The sequence below is a fragment of the Pituophis catenifer genome, unplaced genomic scaffold (genome assembly GCF_029215685.1).
Source record: "Pituophis catenifer annectens isolate HBS135680 unplaced genomic scaffold, rPitCat1.0.hap2 SCAF_4, whole genome shotgun sequence".
Classification (NCBI taxonomy): domain Eukaryota; kingdom Metazoa; phylum Chordata; class Lepidosauria; order Squamata; family Colubridae; genus Pituophis; species Pituophis catenifer.
Genome location: NW_027256884.1, coordinates 46,768,618 through 46,790,944, shown reverse-complemented (window position 1 = coordinate 46,790,944; position 22,327 = coordinate 46,768,618). Strand labels below are relative to the sequence as shown.

At 35.7% G+C, this 22,327-nt stretch overlaps 1 protein-coding gene across 1 annotated transcript in view; it reads right to left on the bottom strand.

Moving 5' to 3' along the window:
- The window catches only part of FRMPD4 (FERM and PDZ domain containing 4), a 90,990-nt gene that overhangs the window by 44,174 nt on the left and 24,489 nt on the right, over window positions 1-22,327 (bottom strand). Inside the window, exons 2-4 of the mRNA XM_070943266.1 lie at window positions 17,555-17,715; window positions 16,785-16,887; window positions 400-445 (exon numbers count right to left, since the gene is read on the bottom strand). Coding sequence (XP_070799367.1) covers window positions 400-445; window positions 16,785-16,887; window positions 17,555-17,715 — 310 coding nt within the window. The remainder of the gene's footprint in view (window positions 1-399; window positions 446-16,784; window positions 16,888-17,554; window positions 17,716-22,327) is intronic.

Sequence of the window (22,327 nt, the reverse complement as noted above, 5' to 3'; positions counted from 1 at the left end):
TATATATATATACACACACACACACACACACATTCACATTCACATATATACATACATAGATATACAGTAGATATAGATATAGATATATTATCTATAGATAGATATAGATATATTATTAGAATTATAATAATTGGAAAAGGGGAAACTGGTTTATAATATTAAGCCTCTTTGTCTTTAAGAAATACTGTTCATACATGTTGGAAAATATCCATTTTTTCAATTACTAATATACTGTTCCACTTTTGTCTAGAATAGTATATTGTCATTTGATTTATCTTAGAAAATACAGCTCATATTTCACTTGTGCTCTTGATTATGCAGATAAGGAAAAGCAAGAATAAGAAGAGAAAAGCAGTAAACATTGCTTGGAAACTTTTTTAAAAAAATAGTGCTACTTACAGGGTAAGGCTGAATAACAGTAAGGAGGATTGATTCTTTGCAGCTCCTGTAAATAAGAGATGAGAATGACTATTTGTATTTCATTTTCTTGTGATAACATTGGTTTATTTTTAGATGAGAAAATTGTTATTACACAATGGTATGTTTATTGCAGGAAAAGAGTTTTGAAAACACACATTTCATTGAGATTTCCCTCCCTTTAAAACAGGGTTCTAATTTGTTAGTCAGAAGGAGAGTAATGCTGATCAAGTAAATATTGCCTTCATCCTTAATTGGCTTCAGTGAATTTACTTAAGGCAAATACATAAAGTAGGGTTGAGACATCCCATGTATTACATGAAATACCATTAGAAAGGGACCACTCGTATGGCTTTATCTTGCAAGGTTATTTTGAGTCAGTTTGAGCCTATGGTTCCTAAAGAATTAGAGAGTCCTAGCTATATCACCTGTAAATAGTAATTCTTTTCCTGTAATGGTCTGACAGACAGCAGAGTACAGATAATTGTTAATGAGGATGAGGCTGCCACTGACTTTAAAGAAGTGAGAGTATGCTTAATTATCAAAAAGCCTCCCTCATTTTGGCTATTCTGAATAATATCTCATCTGTTATCACATGTTCTCTTTTTAGAGAAGGTTGTTGATCCTGTGATTACAGTTAAGGAGAAAGTAGATTGTCTGGAACAATTTCAATCAGAATTCAGATCTGGCTATGGATGGAAACTGTTTGTCACGCTTGTAGATGATCTTGGTGAAACCTGGATATGAAGTTTTATATCTAGGTTTCACCAAGGTCATCTACACAAGAGTGAGTCTTCCTGGTACTGAATATTTCAGCTGCATTCAGTACCATTTATCATGCTTCTTTCTAGGCAAGGATTAGGAATGGGAGCATTGTGTTGCAGTAGTTCTCTTCATTCTTGAATTGCTTGCAGTCAGTGGTAATGGTCAGAAGTCAAGGTTTGGGCTTGGTCCTGGGTCTCATCTACATAAAACTTATGTATCAACACTAAATGAGAAATAATCAATATGGAGATGATATCCAGTTATAAATGACCATTCTAACCAGATAGGAGATGTAGTTTAGGTCCTGTCTTGGTGTTTGGTGGCTATTAGGAGAAAGCAAGCTTAGACCAAATTGCGGCAAGATGGGGTGGCTATGGATTTGGAAGCCATAGTCAGTTTATAAACCGTAATTCATCATGTCCACTTTCACTGATGCAATCTTTTGAACATAGAGCCACTTATCTAGATAGAAATGTACTGTTAAAATACAAAACACATACTGTACATGTGACTCTATTAACACTCTCAGATTACAGAATCCAGTTCAAGTGTTTGCCAAGCCTATTTATCATATTAACTATGAAATACTCAAAAGTATATTTATTCGACAAGTTTAATTTTTCATGTTTATGTCACACTGAATAGTATAAATTTGGCTACTTAAAAAAATGATATATGAATGTATCCAGACATTTTTAAATAAATTGGATATATGACAGTCCAATGGGAAACAGCAGTAAAGCACTAAAACTGCAATTTGGAAGTGTTTCATATTATCAAGTGATTTAAGAAACATGTAAATAAATGCATTTGATAAATTGGGGAAAAGTTAGTTGCCACTTGACTGTGATGAACTTTATTTTCGGTTGGCACCCCTAATTTCCAATGCAATTAATTGTCTACTTCTGAGAGTTATTGCCTGGCTGAGTGAAAAGCAATTAATTTGCATGCTGTGCTGTTCTGTTACAAAAACGTATCACCATGCCTACATCAGGCAAAATGAATGTGAAATTTGAAACAATTATTAATGAGTAATCCAACTGAAGCAAGTGAGAACTAATGGTAAGTACTTCCACATTTGCAACTTATCAGTCTTAAAACTCCATTTATCTCTGCATTCCTTCCTTCTTTTAAACAATTCTGCAAAAACTAATAGGATGCAAAGAACAATTGGAATAACAGTTCTACAGAATATAGCTGCCTTTCTACATTTCCACCCAAAAAGGTATATCTGGATAGTACATGTCTCTATTATTACTTTCTAGTTATAGGGAAAACAAGGATATAGACTTGATATACCACAGATGTAAAAATTCAAATCAACAAGTTTGTAGATAATCACCTCTAGGAATTGAATTTCCAAATGGTAGCCAAACTTCACAAAGCAAGCCAACATCCATCCTCATACACGTGAAGGGGTTAAAGATTTTTTAAAGTTTCACAGGAATAACTAGTTACAATGAAAGCTTTCTATAATTTAAAGTAGTGATGGAAATATTTCTATCCTCAATTTATACTGAGATAGGCCCTTAAATAAAGGACATTTTCAGCCTTTGCCTGAATCCTAATAAGGATTTATAGCTTCATACTGCTCCTGAATAGATTTGCCTGTGCCAGATACCTCTTACCTAATCAGTTAGTTTTTGCCTCTCCACATATTTTATGGGTGTAGCATTTCTCTGGTTCAAGGCTTGAAACACAAAGGATTCAAGAATTCTAGTGATTTTGATGCCAATGTATTAATGTTGCTAGGACTAAAAATTTCTGTGTCTCTTATTTCTTTTTGCCTTGATCTTTTCAGCTGAGGATTGTTCCTCAGCTGGAGGCATGGTGTCATTATGCTGAAAGTTACTGAAAGTGTATCAAAACAATCAAAAATTACCTTAGCAATGTAAACAACAATGCATGGATTGGTGGATCAAATCATTATATGAATATATTTATGATCATTTAAAAGGATGAAATGAAGGAAGTGATTAACTTATTTTCTGTATTGGCAGTATAGAAACCTTCCAGTTCAGAATATGTTACATCACTTGATTTAAAATGCATGTTCCACAGTCATAGTTCATTGTATCAGATTCAGTTTTATAAATTGCATCAATTTCATATTTATAAATTGTAACTGTCAAATTATAGAAAGGTAGAATGATCTGAAACATAATGGAAGCTGCTCATTTTGAAAGAATTAGCAAGTTTTTCACCTGCCTGGTTATTAGAAAAATATCCTTTAGTTTGCTAGGAATTTTTGAAAGAGTTCTGCTGTCAGGTCTACCATCATGTCCTGCCATTCTGTTGGAGGGGGTGGGTGGGGAAAGGCTGGCTGGCATTTTTCGCATGCTTTCATTTTTGCTATAACCGCTTGAGAATTAGGGAGGGGGATTATCTTTGGAATCAGAGCAGACTCCCTCCCAGATGTTCCAACGTAGTTCCAAACCCTTGTGTCCTGAGAATGACTTGTTATCTGCCTAGCATCTCAGCATTCTCAAAACATCCTTGTGGCATCACATTGGCTGCTGGTGGACTAGTCAGTGTGGTTGGGTTTGAGGAAATGGAAGAATTGATATGTGTTTTGTGTGGGACCTTCAGATTCCACCTGAGTTTACTGCAATCATTTTCTCTCAGTAAAAGTTCTTTTTATTCAACTCAATGGAGTCAAGAGTTTTACTTTCCTGAGGGACCAGCTGGGGAGGTCCTTACATCTGCCTTCCTACATTTCCATTGCTAAATGTAGTTCTTGATAGCTCTCAGATGATTCAAAGATCAGTTGAAGACACAAACTCAGAATCTCAACTGTATGTGAAACTGCAAGGGGAAAAAAGGCAATAAAATGTATCTATTCTTCATTTTCAGGAAATTTCCACATAAATCCAGAGGCGAGCTGTTTAGAATGTTTAGAACTTAACTTATTGAAAGCCAAATGTCCCAGATTTTGCTAACATCTTCATACTAATATAACATGGGGAAAATGCCTGGCTTGACATTAGTGTATTTCTTTGTTCTTATATTAGCATACCCAGCTACAGCTATATATACAGCTGGTCTGAAGCTGTATAGGAATGCTACAATAGTGTCACATCACACTTTTTGTTAAAACATCATTAAAAAGATGTGACGTTAGCAGGAGTTGACAGGAGGTATCCATTTTTAATTCGAAGCTTCAACTAAGATTCAAGAATGTGAGATGGGTGGCTATATAAATTGAACAAATAAATAAATCAACTAATTAAATAATAATTTTTCATTAAAAATCCATCCTTCGGAAGTAAGATGCCAATAAATTGAAAGTGATGAGAACAATTTCAGGATAGTTTGAGCCTTACCACTCTTTACGTGCTTCAACAGAAGACAACAAAAAAGTAAATAGAGGCCCCGGTGATAATTTGAACTTTCTAATTCTTACCTATTTGACCCTAGAGATTGACCTAGGTATGTATATTAAAACTTAAATTATGATAAAAAAATAAAGTATACATTCTCCAAAATTATATTGGTCCAGTGTTATACAGAGGCCATAAGAAAGCTAACCAACAATAGCATTTAATTTATTTGGCACGTCCAAATTAGACACAACTAATTTTGCATTATATGAACAAGCCTAAGGAAATCTCAGGAATATGTGGTTATTACCTTCTTCTGCCACATCTGTAAAGAGGAAATTGAAAATCTGAATTGTAGGGTATTTTTAACTGAACTGCAGCTTACTGTGATATCTGGACTCAGAGTAAGGTTTATTAAATTGAGATGCCTTTAATGAATAACTCACTAGTTTTCTAAACAAACCACACTCAACATTAAATTGGTTTTTATTTTATGATCAATTAATCAGTAGAGGATATTCTGAATCTCTTCCAGCAACTTTGTGGGAGAAGAGGATTCAACCACCAACCAAAGCTTCCTGTATCTTGTGGCCATTATGCAAGTGTTGATTTTTTTAAAAAAAACATCTACATTGAAGAATAATGTGCTGTAGTTTTCTCCCCACCAATAGGGGAGTGGAAAAAATATATAAACAGCACCCTCCCAGATGTTATTAATTGCAAGAGCAAATGTCATATACTTTCCTGAATAGCAATAGCACTTAGACTTATTTACTGCTTCACAGTGCTTTACAGCCCTCTCTAGGCAGTTTACAGAGTCAACATAGTGCCCCCAACAATCTGGCTCCTCATTTTACCAATCTTGGAAGACTAAGTCAACCATGAGCTGGTGAGAATCGAACTGCTGAACTGCTGGCAGCCAGCAGTCAGCAGAAGTAGCCTGCAATACTGCATTCTAACCACTGCGCCACCACAGCTCATAGACAGTATTCCTGTATTTACACAGAAATGAGTGTACGTACAGTATGTATATACGTGAGTATGAATGTATGTATGTATGTATGTATGTATATGTATATTTGTATGTGTGTTTTGTATTTATATTTATATATGAAGATAACTATTAAATGTTAATAGTTTAAGTATTAAACTATTTTCTTAGTTTAAGAAGAAATGCACATCATATACTGGAAAATATTCTGGCCATTAAATGATCAGTGTTTGAGTTGAAGTATAAGAGTTCTCCAGCAAGAAATAAAAATGTCTGGATCTTGATTTACATTTTCTTCTGTGTATTTTATAACCAAAAACACTTCTATGTTGATTGTTTAATACATTCTAAAGCCATTTATCTAATAGTTTATATTTAATAGTTATCAAAACACTGAGTACTGTCCACAGAAATAAAAGTTTTTAATGGATCCTGAAAACCACAGACAAAATTAGTGTAAAAAAAAATTTATCCTAATGATTAAAATGTAGAATTTTTAAGGTGTTTGTGAGAAAATAGAAGGGAATGAGTATATCTGCATCACCATCATCATGAAATTTTACTTATTGACTTCTGGAGTAGGTGTGATGAACTGAAGACTGTCTCATGAAAGCAGAGCCGATAACCATGGCAAAGACCAAAGTACTGGTGAGTAGACCTGTTCTTCAGAAGCGTCTCTAGAGAAGAAGATTGGAGATCACCCACTTGTACTCCAGATGGCTGCTCCTTACAAGAAGGTTACAGATGAAGAGCTAGTTCTCAAATGTGGTAGAACCTAGTAAAGGACATTAGGTTTGCAAGCCAACTTTCTAATCACCACAGAAATTGCCTATTAACCTTTTTAAAACTGTTAGAATCCTTCAGAATGACAAGTTTGAAAATCTGCTGGGTGAGTAACTTCAACTCTGAATTAAAAAAATAATTAATTACAGATTTATGAATTTAAAAAATTTGAAATAAACAGCAAAAGCTAAATAAGATTTTGATTTAAGATAGCTACAAAATCCAGTTAATTTTGGAATATTGACTTTTACACTAATATTTTGGAAATCACACTAAAAGTAAATAGCTTTTTGTGGGAACTTGGTTCATAACAAAGATAACAGACTTATGATTCGTTTACCTAAGCTTGTCAGTTGCAGGTAAAACCAACCTTTAGATTAGGGGTAGAAAACTATGGCCCTTTTATGACCTGTGGACTTCAACTTCCAAAATTTCTGAGCCAGCATGGCTTCACAAGTCATAAAGGGTCCTGCTTCTAGAAGGTAGAAGCAGACATTTAAAACCTTCTTTTTCCAGCAAGCCAGGCTGGCCTAACACTTTTTAAAATGTTTTTAATTGTTTGTTATTGTTTTTAATCATGGGGCCAAATTTATATATATCTTTTTAATTGTATTTTAATGTTTGTAGTTTATGTTTTTATTTGGCTGTTCACCGTCCTGAGTCCTCAGGGAGAAGGGTGGTATACAAATTTAAAAATAAATAAAATAAATAAATAAATAAATTTGCATCTTTCCTGTTTTCACCCAAATTTTGGTTTTCATAGTAAAAGAGAACTAGACTTACAGCTCCTCCATTCTTCTGATTCACCCTTCCTGCATTAGCAAAGACTAATCAGGTAAATATAATTCCCCTTTTCCTATTTGCAACTAATGGAATGAATTGATGTCTATCCCAAATAGATTACTAAATATCTTCAACATGTTGGATAATCAATAGCCTTGCAGATCTAAAATCTACTTTCTTCGAGGAGAAACTACATCAGGCCCTGACAAATACTTGACAAAATACCATTTGAAATAGATTAATGTGTATGGGCCAGTTTTTCCATGTAGGAATGAAATATAAAGAAACATGTAAAATCTACATTTTTTCAGAATTATGTTCTGCAAAGAAATCTGAATCTTTATGAACTTTGTGTAGGTATCTACCTTTTACTGAGAACTGAAAGTAAAGAATAGGTCAGTACCACAATTACTGAACATGCTGATCTCCCCAACTAGTTTGTTCTTGCAAGTGCCTCTGACTTCTTTTTATTGACATATTTCTATTGTATGTTTTGTTACAATCAAACTCTTGATTATTTATAAATGATCATTTATTGTGAAATAAGAAATTTCACAAGAAGCTTGTCTAGTTTTTTAAAACATAAACCCTTTAAATAAAAATAATGACAGATAACTGAAAGTAAATGTACATTGTGCTAAATTCCAAATGGATCTTTTGCTGGAGACAATGCAGGGACTTCAACTAGTACAGATCTTGACCAATCATCTGATAATCTTCTTTTGGTATACAGATATATCTATATATCCAGGGGTGAAATGCTACCGATTTGGGTGAGTAATAAAAGCTACCGGAACCAGTATAAAAGCATTGTAAGCCGCCCTGAGTCTCCAGAGAAGGGTGGCATATAAATCAAACTAATAAATAAAATCAAACTAATAATTTCTGACGATCAGCTATGTCGTGCGATTTATATTCGCTAGAAAGCAGGAAATCCTGCTTTCTAGCGAATCTAAATCATGCAGCACAGCTGTTCCCCCCTCGCTGTTCTGCTTACCTTAGAAAAGGCTTTTTAATCCTCCTTTTTCAGCGCTGTGCGGTAGCACATGCGGTGCGCATGCACGGAAAGTGTGCATTTGGTGCGCACCATGCATGCAGCTAAACGGTAGCGAAGTGAACCAGTAGCAGACTTCAGAGCATTTCACCCCTATATATATCTATACATATATCTAATCTATATATCTATAGCTATTGCTATATTGAGGGAGGGAGGGAGGGAGGGAGGGAGGGAGGGAAGGAAGGAAGGAAGGAAGGAAGGAAGGAAGGAAGGAAGGAAGGAAGGAAGGAAGGAAGGAAGGAAGGAAAAAAATCAATGTACAAGCCTTAGAATTTTGACAGAAAAATGATTTGAATCTCAGTAGAAAAGTATCACAAACTAGCAAGTAGATGCTTAGTGCCTCACTAAAAGTATTGTTTTTAAGACTAAAATCTCTGTATGCAAATTACAACCTTTCCAAAACTGACCCATTTTGACAGAAAGCACATTTGTAATTTAACTGGATTAGGTTAAAACTGTTTTAACTAATTTAAATGGAATTATTAATTGTTTTAATGGAGAAATAATTTCAGTCTGATTCTTGGTTACATAAACTTTGCAGTTCAAAAGCTCTACTTTCGTGTATAATTGACAGAGAGACAGCTTGAAATAATACTACTCTAGTGTGTAGGGATCACAAAGCTCATGTTGCACAGGCACCAATTCCAAAAGACAGTATGATTAATTCTAAGATACCCAAATGTGCAGCACTAAAATGATCAGCAGCTGTTTCTCCCAAGTAATAGAGCCAACTTTTTAAATAGATCTCATCTGTTTGCCTTGCATGTTATCCACATTTTTTCTGTATTTTAATAATAAAGTTAAAATTAGCCTTGGGCTTTTTTCTTCTTCTTTTTCTTTTGTTCTGAAAACTATTTTTCTTAAGTCTATTTTACAAATATTTATATAACCATTTTTTTTTTCTTTTTGAAGAATTACTCTCAAGTTATGTTCTTTGCCTGAACACATTCAGCACAGGGTATGAGGAGAAAAGCATTATTAAATTTACAAATAATGAATCTTCATATTACTGCAAATTATACTATAATACTACTAAAGTAACTGACTTCAAAAAGTGGTTGGAATTCTAATTAATCCCAGTAAGCACTACAGGGGTCTAGTAAAATAAAAGATGGGAATGAATATTTTACAATAATTATATTTTGCAGTCTTCCAATCTTTATCTTCAAATTTTTTAAAGTAGCCATTTTCCTGAAAGGAGGCTATTAACCAGATGTGTTCTCTTCATAATTTGTATTAAAGCAAAGTCAAACTATCTATTCAAATTTACTACCAGTATTACTATTATTTACTATTAAGAACAGTCTTTCAGTCTGAACATCATAAAATAATAGCTGGAGGATCACAAAGTTAAACTTTTCAGAATCAAAAACTTTTCTGCCCATGGAAATCTTGCATGGAGAGAGAAGGACGTTCCCATGCAATATTCTTTCATTTAAAAGGAAAGGAAAGACTAAAGCACACTTTGTATAACTATTTGACAAATGCTGTGAAGAATTAGGGAGGATCCCAGGGGAAAAAAAGAACATTTTCATTTGTATATGGAGAATCTCAGTCATCCAGGTCACGGTTGTCCCAAAGGTGCTTTTCCCCACCCCAAGAGGCAGCTGGACTTTCTGGTTTTTCTTTGAAGATGTTTCACTTCTCATCCAAGAAGCTTCTTCAGCTCTGCTTCTTGGATGAGAAGCAAAATATCTTTGAAGAAAAACCAGAAAGTCCAGCTGCCTCGAGGGGAAAAAAAGCACCTTTGGGACATTTTCATTTGTATTTTATACTTTGAGAGGTTAAATAAAATTATTATTAAAAAAATAAGGAACATCCTATTGCAACATGCTCTACGTGGGGCTGCCCTTGACGAGCATCTGGAAGCTCCAGTTGGTGCAAAATGCAGTCGCCTGCATGGTTTTGTACAGAGCTTGGTGTGCACATGTATCACGTCTCCTGCGGAGCTGCTTTGGTTGCCAATTTGCTTCTGGGTGCAATTCAAGGTGCTGGTTGCCACCTTTAAAGCCCTTCATGGCTGGGGACCAGGTTGCCGGTCATATCTACCCGAGTGGGGAGGCAAGGAATGTTGTGGGTCCCATCCCCTAGGGAGATACACCTGGTGGGACACAGAAGAACGGCCTTCTCCGTGGTGGCTCCCTCTCTCTGGAACATCATTCCCCCAGAGATTAGAATGGTCCCCACTCTAACACTCTTCCAGAAGGTACTGAAGACTTTGTTCTACCAGTGGGCCTAGGAAACACAGAGTAGGATGGAGCCCATAAATGGCTCATGTGATGTGGTGTCGCCAGGGCGAGGGGCGGGGGTGGGGGTTATTTTATTTTATTATTTTATTATTTTATTATATGATTCTTTTGTTAGTTTTATTGGTTTTTATATGAGTTTTTTATATTCTTATAAGCCGTCTTGAGTCGCCATGTGCGAATAGGTGGCAATATAAATGTCCTAAATTAAATAAATAAATAAATTCTTTCTGTCCTGCTTTCGGCATAGCAATGGTTCAAGGCTAATGTTTCTCTTCCCATACTTCAGCATTACATTCCACCACACTTTTTGGCTTTCTGTCATCCAGTTTGCTGTCTTCTCTTCCTTCATTTTTGGCAGTCATTTTTCATATTCATCCTTAACAACTTCTTTAAGTTCATTCCATAATTCCTCTAGTTCTCTTCAGAGAGATTCCTCAGTTTTTCCTTGAAAATGGTACATACTGTATGTCATTTTGCCAGATGAACTAGACAGGAAACATGACAAGATGAACAAATTCTACTTTATTGTAAGACTATATTAACAGAATCTTACAAGTCTAAAAGTACAATCTTACCACCATCGCTCTTAACTACTTTCTCACACCCCATTATGATGGGTCCTTCCTAAGTTTCTTTAGCCCACTGGGGGTTCCCACTTCTCTTATTGTTTTCTAAGCAGCATCTCTTCCCCTTGTTCCTCAAAGCCACACACACATTCTATTACAGTATATGTTCAAGATGATGTCCTTATTGACTTAATTCTTTAGCTTAATTTGAAGGTTTCACATAAGCAATTTGTGATCTATTCCATAGTCAGCGTCTGGCCATGTCCAAGTGAGGTCCTCCAACTCTGTTTAGCAATTATATAGTCAATTTGATTTCTATATACTCCATTTGATGACATCCATTTATAGTTTTGATTGTTTGAAAATAATGTTACTTACAAAATCATTGGAGTAGCATAAATTGATAAATTGTTCACTGGCCATTTACCATTAGCCAGCTTTATTTTAAATTCTGTTTTGTGTAGAACTTGATATGTGTGTATGCATGGAAGGGAGATCTATAGTACATGAAATGTTGGGGCCATAGAAGAGGTGGAATATTAAAGACACAGACAAAAAATAATTACAGAGATCATCTAATTTTTGTTCGTTTTACCAGTGTTTATATCATCTTCTGAATTAAAAATGAATATGATAACTGATTCACGTATTTAAGCTCAAATCTGCACCAGTTACAGAGCAAGGTATGAACCACTGACTTAGCATTCTTTTGCCCCACTCTTTCCTATTTCAAACTTTTCTCCACCAGTTGGGAGGGGAGGAATAAAAGGAAGTAGTTAAGGCAAAAACCCATCCGCCCCTGCCCTCACAATGTTGTAGGCATATGTTTTTCTCTGAACACAATGGAATGTTACAGCCACATTTTAACTTGGAAAGCACATGTTATACTGTGTGTCTGCAAATATATAGGTTAGATTTTAAGACTCACTCTGAATTATATTTTATAGATAGTATAGGAGAAAAAATAGAAATGAAAATAAAGATTACAATTATAATTATGAGTTGCAAAGCATGAGAAACATTACGAAGTGGTATGTTTATGGAGATTCTCAGTCATTCAGGTCATGGTTGTCCCAAAGGTGCTTTTTCAAGAGGCAATTGGAGTTTCTTGTTTTTCTTTGAAAATGTTTTGCTTCTCATCCAAGAAGCTTCAGGAGGATCTTCAGCCAACACAACATATGTGCACACTTTAAATCCAAGAATACATTAAGGGAGAAGTTTGTCCACCCCAAGGATAAAACACCCAGAGCAAACTGAGCAATGTAGTATATGCAGTACAACACAGATCTGAGACAAGTGCAGATCTGTACATTGGAGAAACAAAACAACCACTTCATAAACACATGGCACAACATAGGAGAACAAACCCATCAAGACAAGATTCAATAGTCCATCTGCATTTAAAAGACAAAGGGCACTCTTTTGAAGACAGCAAAGTCCACGCTTTGGACAGAGAGGACTGCTGGTTTGAAAGAGGGGTCAAAGAAGCCATCTACAGTCAGGTCCAGAAATATTGGGACATCGACACAATTCTAACATCTTTGGCTTTATACACTACCACAATGGAGTTGGAATGAAACAAACACAATGTGTGTTAACCGCAGACTGTCAGCTTTAATTTGAGGGTATGTACATCCAACTCAGGTGAAAGGTGTAGGACTTACAGCAGTTTTTATATGTGCCTCCCACTTGTTAAGGGACCAAAAGTAATGGGACAATTGGCTTCTCAGCTGTTCCATGGCCAGGTGTGTGATATTCCCTCATTACCCCAATTACAATGTGCAGATAAAAGGCCCAGAGTTCATTTCAAGTGTGTTATTTGCATTTGGAATCTGTTGCTGTCAACTCTCAAGATGAGATCCAAAGAGCTGTCACTATCAGTGAAGCAAGCCATCATTAGGCTGAAGAAACAAAACAAACCCTTCAGAGAGATAGCAAGAACATTAGGTGTGGCCAAAACAACTGTTTGAAACATTCTCAAAAAGAAGGAATGCACCGGTGAGCTCAGCAACACCAAAAGACCCGGGAGACCATGGAAAACAAGTGTGGTGGATGACCGAATAATTCTTTCCCTGGTGAAGAAAACACCCTTCACAACAGTTGGCCAGATCAAGAACACTCTCCAGGAGGTAGGTGTATGTGTGTCAAAGTCAACAATCAAGAGAAGACTTCTCCAGAGTGAATACAGAGGGTTCACCACAAGATGTAAACCATTGGTGAGCCTCAAAAACAGGAAGGCCAGATTAGAGTTTGCCAAACAACATCTAACAAAGCCTTCACAGTTCTGGAACAAGATCCTATGGACAGATGAGACCAAGATCAACTTGTACCAAAGTGATGGGAAGAGAAGAGTATGGAGAAGGAAAGGAACTACTCATGATCCTAAGCATACCACCTCATCAGTGAAGCATGGTGGTGGTAGTGTCATGGCGTGGGCATGTATGGCTGCCAATGGAACTGGTTCTCTTGTATTTATTGATGATGTGACTGCTGACAAAAGCAGCAGGATGAATTCTGAAGTGTTTCGGGCAATATTATCTGCTCACATTCAGCCAAATGCTGCAGAACTCATTGGACAGTGCTTCACAGTGCAGATGGACAATGACCCAAAGCATACTGCAAAAGCAACCAAAAAGTTTTTGAATGGACAGAAGTGGAATGTTATGCAATGGCCAAGTCAATCACCTGACCTGAATCCCATTGAGCATGCATTTCACTTGCTGAAGACAAAACTGAAGGGAAAATGCCCCAAGAACAAGCAGGAACTGAAGACAGTTGCAGTAGAGGCCTGGCAGAGCATCACCAGGGATGAAACCCAGCGTCTGGTGATGTCTATGCATTCCAGACTTCAGGCTGTGATTGACTGCAAAGGATTTGCAACCAAGTATTAAGAAGGGAAAGTTTGATTTATGATTATTATTCTGTCCCATTACTTTTGGTCCCTTAACAAGTGGGAGGCACATATGCAAACTGTTGTAAGTCCTACACCGTTCACCTGAGTTGGATGTACATACCCTTAAATTAAAGCTGGCAGTCTGCAGTTAAAGCACATTGTGTTTGTTTCATTCCAACTCCATTGTGGTGGTGTATAGAGCCAAAGATGTTAGAATTGTGTCGATGTCCCAATATTTCTGGACCTGACTGTATGTCAAAATTGAACAGCCTTCTCTCAATAGAGGAAGAGGGATATGACATCATTTATTTCCAGTCTATACATAGTCTTTTCAACAGTTTCAAGAAGGCTCCACACTCATTTGCTTACTCTGGTGACCCTGAGGATACAAATAAACTTCCAAGTGGACTTAATGACTTGCTAAAAGAATGCAAATGACCAGCTGTTTGCAAGGAGTATAAATTCTCCCCTTCCCCACCATCCATCAGAGCTTAAGAAGCTTCTTGGATGAGAAGCGAAATGTCTTCAAAGAAAAAACAGGAAAGTCCAGTTGCCTCTTGAAAAGGCACCTTTGGGATTACGAAGTTGCAAACTGCTATGATTATCGACTGCCCTGAAATATAATAATTAATACTCTTATTATAACTTAGAGTCATTAGTAGAGTTCTCTGAATCCCAAGGCAGCCATTCAGGTAAAGCTTTCCAGTGATATGATAATCTAACGTGTCTCATAAGGAGTAAGGAACTACATCTTCCTCTTCCAGGCTATGTTAGTTGATAACAGGTGAGAGAAAGAGAAAAGGAGGACAGTCTCATGATTGTCCCTTTCCATTACCATCACAGAAAGCAAGATCCCTCTACTTTCCTTATCCATCTCAAGCATTGTTTCCAGATGAGAAGAGGGAGACAGTGATACTGATGATTGAGATGACAGCTGATTTGAGAGCAGCAGAAGGTGCTGTTAACAGCTGTGGTGGTGGTGGCTCCTCCTGCATAATATTTTATTTCCTTTCTCATTTGTCTGCTATGTTCCTTTTGTGGCCTTAATTTTTTTTTAAAGACTGAAACTGTGGCAAACCATGGAATCTTTGCAACAAGACTGATCCTGGGATTCCTTGTACCTGCATGCCCCAAGAGAATTATCTCCACTGTTGGTGCTATCCTGTAAATCCAGGAGATTTATTTTTGAATTGATCTAATTTTAGCGGCTTCCTTATTCTAAGGTAGCTAACATAGGTTTCTTTGCCACATTATTCAGAAAAACATTGACACTGTGAATTTGGCACTCTTACAGGGTTCACTTTACATTGTTCCCTCATTATATATGAGGTACAATATATGGGGTTGTTAAGAATGTGGTCACCAAGAGAATGTGGTTATTAAGAGTGGACATTAACTTGATGGCAGTAAACAATAAATAAAACATATCACACTCAAAGACAAAATTGTCTTCAGCATTTTAGTTTCCATTTGTTTTTTCCTTCCTGTGGTCTGAGTATGTCTTCTCCATTCTTGCTTTAAATAAGAAAAATAACCCTTGAGGCTCTGTAGTCAACATTTAATATTTATATACCATACATGGCATTTATTTTCTAAGCTAATGTAACTTGAAATGTTTAATATATGGTTTTACTCTTCAGAACAATTAACAATTGTGGGTGAAACAGAGGCTAATGTCATAGTGCTATATCACTTGTACATCTAGAAATGAGTAATTTAACAATGAACTTTTATTAGCAGGATTCCTAGCAAGTTATTTTCCCCCAGAGTTATCCACAACTCTAAATATAGCACTCACAAAGAAATTACTCCCTATGATGGTAAATCTGGTAAAAATCAGGCCAGGCTGTAGAGGTGAGATAGTGAGAAAGGTTACTCTTTTCTCCTTCGCAACATTGTGCATATGCATGGTCAATCAACAAATACCAATGTTTATATTTATTTCACTTATTATTTTAAAAATTACTATGAATTATTTATTCAGTGGATATGTATGGCATGAAGAATTAGAAAAGAACGAACATATTTCTCTTTCACTATTAGTTTAATGATTTTGTACAGCAAACCTAAATCCTGAAATTTCAAAATTGAAACAGAAATCTTTAGAAAAGGATGAATTTTATGCATGATAAATAAGCTTGATTTCTAAGACCAGACAGAGTGACAAAAACAGTCAGTCAGCCAGACAGGGAGGGTTAATTTGCCATAATGGCAGAGTGAATTATTTTTTATCATGCTTTATCATGCTGTAAGTATTGGATTTATCATGCTGTAAGTATTGGACTTAATTTAGATCAAGATATAAATTAATATATACTATATTTTACTGTAGCAAAAGAAGAATCTGGTATAGGAAAGAATTCTGATTCCTGAGAATATTTTATTTTTATTTAATAAATTGCATGTTTCTAATTATTACAGATGCAGATGAAAGTGAAAAAGTCATAATGGAATGAAGAATCCCATGATCTACCAAAATTTTTATTTCCATTTCCTTATAGACATGTACTCTACAAGAATATATACTCATTCTATTTACTCTCAATCGCTATGATGCCCTTATTCTTACAGTCCTAGATAATCCTGATACAGAAGCCTACATAACCAGCTCTCAGTTTCACCTGTCAGATTTCTTAGTAGTAATTTGTTCAAGCTGACATCTGCCAGAATCATCCATCATTTACTAACTTATATAAAATTTCTAGCTGCCACAGTGGTTATAGGGAAAAGAAGAATTATATATTTAAAGTGTGAATAACAATATTTCTTGCTTCCATTCAATGTTGTTACAAAAACATTTTTGACGTTTTAGCTTGCCTAAAAATGCTCCCAAGCACATTTCTCTTTAACCAGCCCTAAATAACAACACCTCAATGTAATAATCGGTCTTCCAATTTTATATTTGATTCAAGTAACAAAGGGAATGACTTAAAATAAAATAAGAAAAAGGCAACCATTACCTGACAAGGTCAATGACTCTCTCCCTTGGGGCAGTGTTTACTGGCTCATCATTAATCATTATGATTTGGTCTCCTGGTATAAGTTTTCCTTCCGAAGGACCACCTGGAAATACAAGCATAGATTATACTTTATTGTATAATTTGTTATGCAGATGCTGTAATGCTGAAAATACTAGGGATATTTTCTCATACTGACACATGAACGTGAAATGCATTTTTCTGCAATATCAAATTAAAAATCAAATTGAACCAACATTGGCTGTTGCTTTAGTTGTGGTTTTGCTCTTCAGTTTTTAGAATCATTCATTGGAATATGTGGATAAGTGGTCACAGAGGCCTTCAATATAACAAAGTTAGAAAAAACTAGTTGGAATCCAGCAAACTCCAGGCCCTTGTGGAAAGGTTCTGGAAGAAGTTGTTTGCTTGCTTGCATTCTTCTTCACTGTTAGTACTACAGCTTACTAAGCTAAAGGTATGACACAAACCGAAGAATTTTGACTACAGAGGCTGTCTTATAGTGTTGCCTCTTTTGTATAGCAAAATAGTATAGAATAATGTCAACCTTCTCTAATACAATGTCTTCTAAATGTATTTGGATAGAGTTTCCAGGCACTGTTGTCATCGGAAATTTTGGGAATTCTAGTCCCACTACATCTAGAGAATACAAGATTGGAACATGCTAATTAATGGAAACCTATCAGCAGAAGAGCTGTGATAATAGGAACCAATAAAACAATTAGATTAATGTTAGCCAAACGCAGAAATCATACCTGGTGTTACTGAGCGCACAACAACAGGTTTTTCACTGCCAGCCACAAAACCAAATCCCAAAATTGGGTCTCTCTTCATTTCTATTTTCCGAGGTGCTGGAGGTATAATTTGGCAACTGTCTATTCGGGGATCATCAAAAGGAGCAGTCTGAATCATGTGACTAAGGGAAAAGAAGACAAACATTTTTAAATCTAGGTAAGCTACAAACACAGGTTTCTAGTTGAATTTAAAAAGGATATCAATACTATTTAAACTGTAAGAATGTATTTTTATAATTAAAACTATAGTCGTCAACATACTTAGTACAATAAAAAAATTAATTTGGTAATTTGAGTAAAAATGGATATCTCAATTTACAACCCTTCATTTAGTGATTATTCAGAGTTACAACAGCAACTGAAAAAAAGTGATTTGTAACCATTTTTCACAGTTATGACTATTGCAGCATTCTTATGTTTATATGATCAAAAATTGGATGCTTAACAACTGGCATGTATCTATGATGGTTCCAGTGTCCCAGGGTCATGTGATCACTTTTTGCAATCTTCTGACAAGCATAGTCAATGGGGAAGCCATATTCACTTAACCGTGTTTCCAACTGAACAACTGCAATGATTCATTTAACAACTATGGCAAGAAAAGTTGTGAAGTGAGGCAAAATTCATAACTACGGTCTTGCTTAGCAATGGAAATTTTGGGCTCAATTATGGTCATAAATTGAGGACTACTTGTATGCAGTTGCAAATCCATTAAGACACATCTACAGGTAGTCCTTGAGTTACGACCACAATTGAGCCTAAAATTTATGTTGCTAAGTGAAACATTTGTTAAGTGAGTTTTGCCCAATTTTAGGACTTTTCTTGCCACATTTGTTAAGTGAATCACTGCAGTTGTTAAGTTAGTAATATGGCTATTAAGTGAATCTGGCCTCCCCATTGACTTTGCTTGTCAGAAGATGGCAAAAGGTGATCACATGACCCCGGGACAGTACAACCATCATAAATATGAATCAGTTGCCAAGCATCTGCATTTTGATCATGTGACCATGGGGATGCTGCAACACTCATAAGTGTGAAAAATAGTCATAAATCACTTTTTCAGTGCTGTTGTAATTTTGAACAGTCACTAAATTAACTGTTGTAAGTTAAGGACTACCTGTATTTCATTACAATTGGTACAAAAGAACTTCATAAAGGATCAAACTCAAAATTCTATAGATTTTTAAAAGGATTAATCAGTGTCAGTGAGAAAGACAATAGTTTAGATACAGTGGACAAGTATTCTGTCTTTTTGAATTAAGTTTTGCAACATTCAGTGTGTGTGTGTGTGTGTGTGTGTGTGTATGCACACATGTATACACATGGGTGTATAATAAACATAAAAATGTATTTCATTTTTAAAAAAGAATCTTCAAGAAAGGAGAAAAATAAAGTCATACCTGTATAAAGCACTAGATATATTTTATAAAATACTTAGGTCTTTTTACTAAAGCAGCATGAAATTAGTGAGTTAAATTCATCCTACAATCTGGTATTCATGTTATACTGTATAGAAAGGCCTATTCAATGTGCTTCCAAGATATGGTTGTACGGTTGGTGTTATAAAGTTCTTCTGTAATTAAAGGTAGCTACACATTTCTATTTGCACATAACATATAACTGGATTTATCAAGTGTTAGTAAAAATAAGATTAAATTTCATTTCATAAATCATACTTTGGTTGGTGGCTGAATAAATTCAAGCAAAAGTTGTCAAACTTATATTGTAGCTCCCAGGGATCAAATTGGTTCTTTGCCTAGCCAATCAGGTTCAGCCTGTGCAAGCACACAGGATCACTAGATTTTAATCAATGACTAAGAGATCAGAGGTGGGTTTCAGCAGGTTCTGACCAGTTTTGGAGAATTGGTAGCAGAAATTTTGAGTAGTTCAGAGAATGGGTAGTAAAAATTCTGACTGGCCCCGCCCCCGCCCCCATCTATTCTGTGCCTCCCAAGTCCCAGCTGATCAGAAGAAAATGGGGATTTTGCAGTAACCTTCCCTTGGATTGGGGAGGGAATGGAGATTTTACAGTATCCTTCCCCTGGAGTGGGGTGGGAATGGAGATTTTACAGTATCCTTCCCCTGCCACGCCCAAGCCACACCCACCAATCCATGCCATGCCCATCAAGCCACACCCACAGAACCAGTAGTAAAATTTTTTGAAGCCCACCACTGTAAGAGATGTATCATTCATGAACCTGCCTTGTTTAATCCATTCTAGTCCAGCCTCTCTCATTTTGCTGACACATCATCTGTATATTTTGCTCTAGCTTTCTTCCATACACTCTGGCTGGAATAGAAGGAACAGTGTGATCAACAAGGTGAGGCAGGCATCACTTCTGCTCCACAGCTATTAGTGCATCAAAAAACCACCAGTTCCAGAAAAGGGGACAGGAAGCAGTGCAGTAGAGATATTAACTTGGCTGGAAGAGGAAAAAGATGGAATGCCATCCCTTCCCAGGTTGCAGGATTAAAGCAGCCAAGTCCAATCCACTATGATTTCGACTCAGGAAAAGAGCTGCTGTGTTCTCTGAAGAACTCTCCCACCAGGCCTCTTCCTTGCTCACTATCTAGCAGCTGCTCCTAGATGGTACAGCACTGATCCCACCCCTTTCCACCGCCACATGGGAAGTTGATGTAATGTTGTTGAATAAAATCCAAGTTGGCTAAGAGTCTATGAATGGCAGAAGTAACCATAAATGTGCCTGCTGCTCTTACTATTCAAGACAACATATGAAGATTGCTCAGTGCTGGGGAATCTTTGCACCATCTCTTTCAACCTGCTGATTCACTTGTGCATGGTTCATTGCGATACAGGTAGTCCTCAACTTACAACAGTTCATTTAATGACTGTTCAAAGTTACTATCACACTGAAAAATGTGACATGACTGTTTTTCACATTAACGGCCATTGCCACATCCACACTGTCATGTGATTAAAATTTGGGTACTTAGCCACTGCTTCATATTTATGCTGGTTGCATATCCTGGGGTCATGTGATCCCCTTTTATGACCTCTGACAAGCAAAGTCAGTGGGGAAGCCAGTTTCACTTAAGAAGCATGTTACTAATTTAACAACTGCAGTGATTCACTTATCAGCTAGCAAGAAAATAAAATTCATTTAACAAATGTCTCACTTAGCAACATGAATTTTAGGCTCAATTATGGTCATAACTCAAGGACTACCTGTTTTGGGTCAAGTGCTACACATATATGTATATATTATGACTTATGTACAAAATCTTCTGTAGAGTTTCTCTGTAGCTACCAATGATATGATCAGCATATTGAGATCATGTGGTTTTTAAATTACTTGGTTTACCTATTCAACAATACAGCTAATAAGTAAGTCATTCTGGGAGATTTTCAGGGCAGCTGGTCTATAGAGCTAACATGGCTCTGTATTAGTAAATGGGTATATTGGTCCAACATTTTTTATTTTATTTACTTTATTTTTTAAAGTAGGGTTTTATAGCATGGTGACTTTTATATACAATACATTCTTTAAAGATATTACTTTTACAGAGTTTTAATAGTTTTGCAAAGTTTTTATTCAGATCCTGAGGCTCTTCCATTCTAATACAAAGTTTTAATATCTTAGTTTGCATTCAAAACGTTCAAGAGCTTCGAAGCTTGGTGTTGTACTAGGCCCCTTAAATAGCCTAGAAAATAGATCCTAGGATGTATGTAAAAATAATGAGGCAACTTTGCATACTATCAAGAAATGTGGGCCTCTCTTTTTATACAACTGCCTTGTAATCCTTGAGATTTGGGAACCAAGATATATTTTAACTGAAGAAAGTTTGTCATTTATCACTGAAATGTAATAATGACATAATGAAAATTACTGATGATAAAATTATACATCCATATTCATACATGTATACATATATTGAATTTTGCAAAACTTAAAAAAAAAACAGAATATTTGTCTGCTGTATCTAAAGTATTATTTCTCCCATAGACACTGATTAATCTCTTTAAAAACCTATAGAATTTTGAGCACAATCCATTATGAAGTTCTTTCATACCAATTCAAATGAAATAAATATGGGTGTTAGTGGATTTGCAACTGCATATCCATATTTTCTCAAAAGTGTCACTAAATTTAATCAATTTTATATCCTATTAAGTTTGCTGGGGATTATAGTTTTGCTTATAAAAATATATTCTTACTGTTTAAAAAATATCAATATCTTTTTAATAACTAAAAAAGATTACAACCAGGCTGATAAAATAAAGTACTTGAGGAATCCATTTATTGTCTTTATTGCACTAAAATAAAATTACACCATGATAAAATGGTAGCCAGCAGTAAAATGGGTACATTTTAGAATCTTTGAACTTGTACAGTAGGGAAAAGCATTCATATAAAGGAAAACAATAAAGGTCAATCAATATATTTAAATGATCTTTTTTCAATAAATGCATTGCACTTTTTAAGTTCTAATAATTTAAAATGACATTCATTTCTAAAATTTAGGTACAGAAATTCTGCACTTTTAGCTTACATTTGTATTTGTTTTCAAGAACTCAGTACTTTTATTGTTTGTCTATTTTTTCTTTGTTAGCATTTACAATAAAATATAACATAACTCTAGGCAGTATCTGGAAATCCTGGCCTCCTAAACAAGCAATAAATAAACTACACATTAACAAGGTCCAGGACTGTGTGCCTCCTGATCCTATCCTTGGTTCTGTAGTTAATTCTTATTATGGACATTTAAATACAT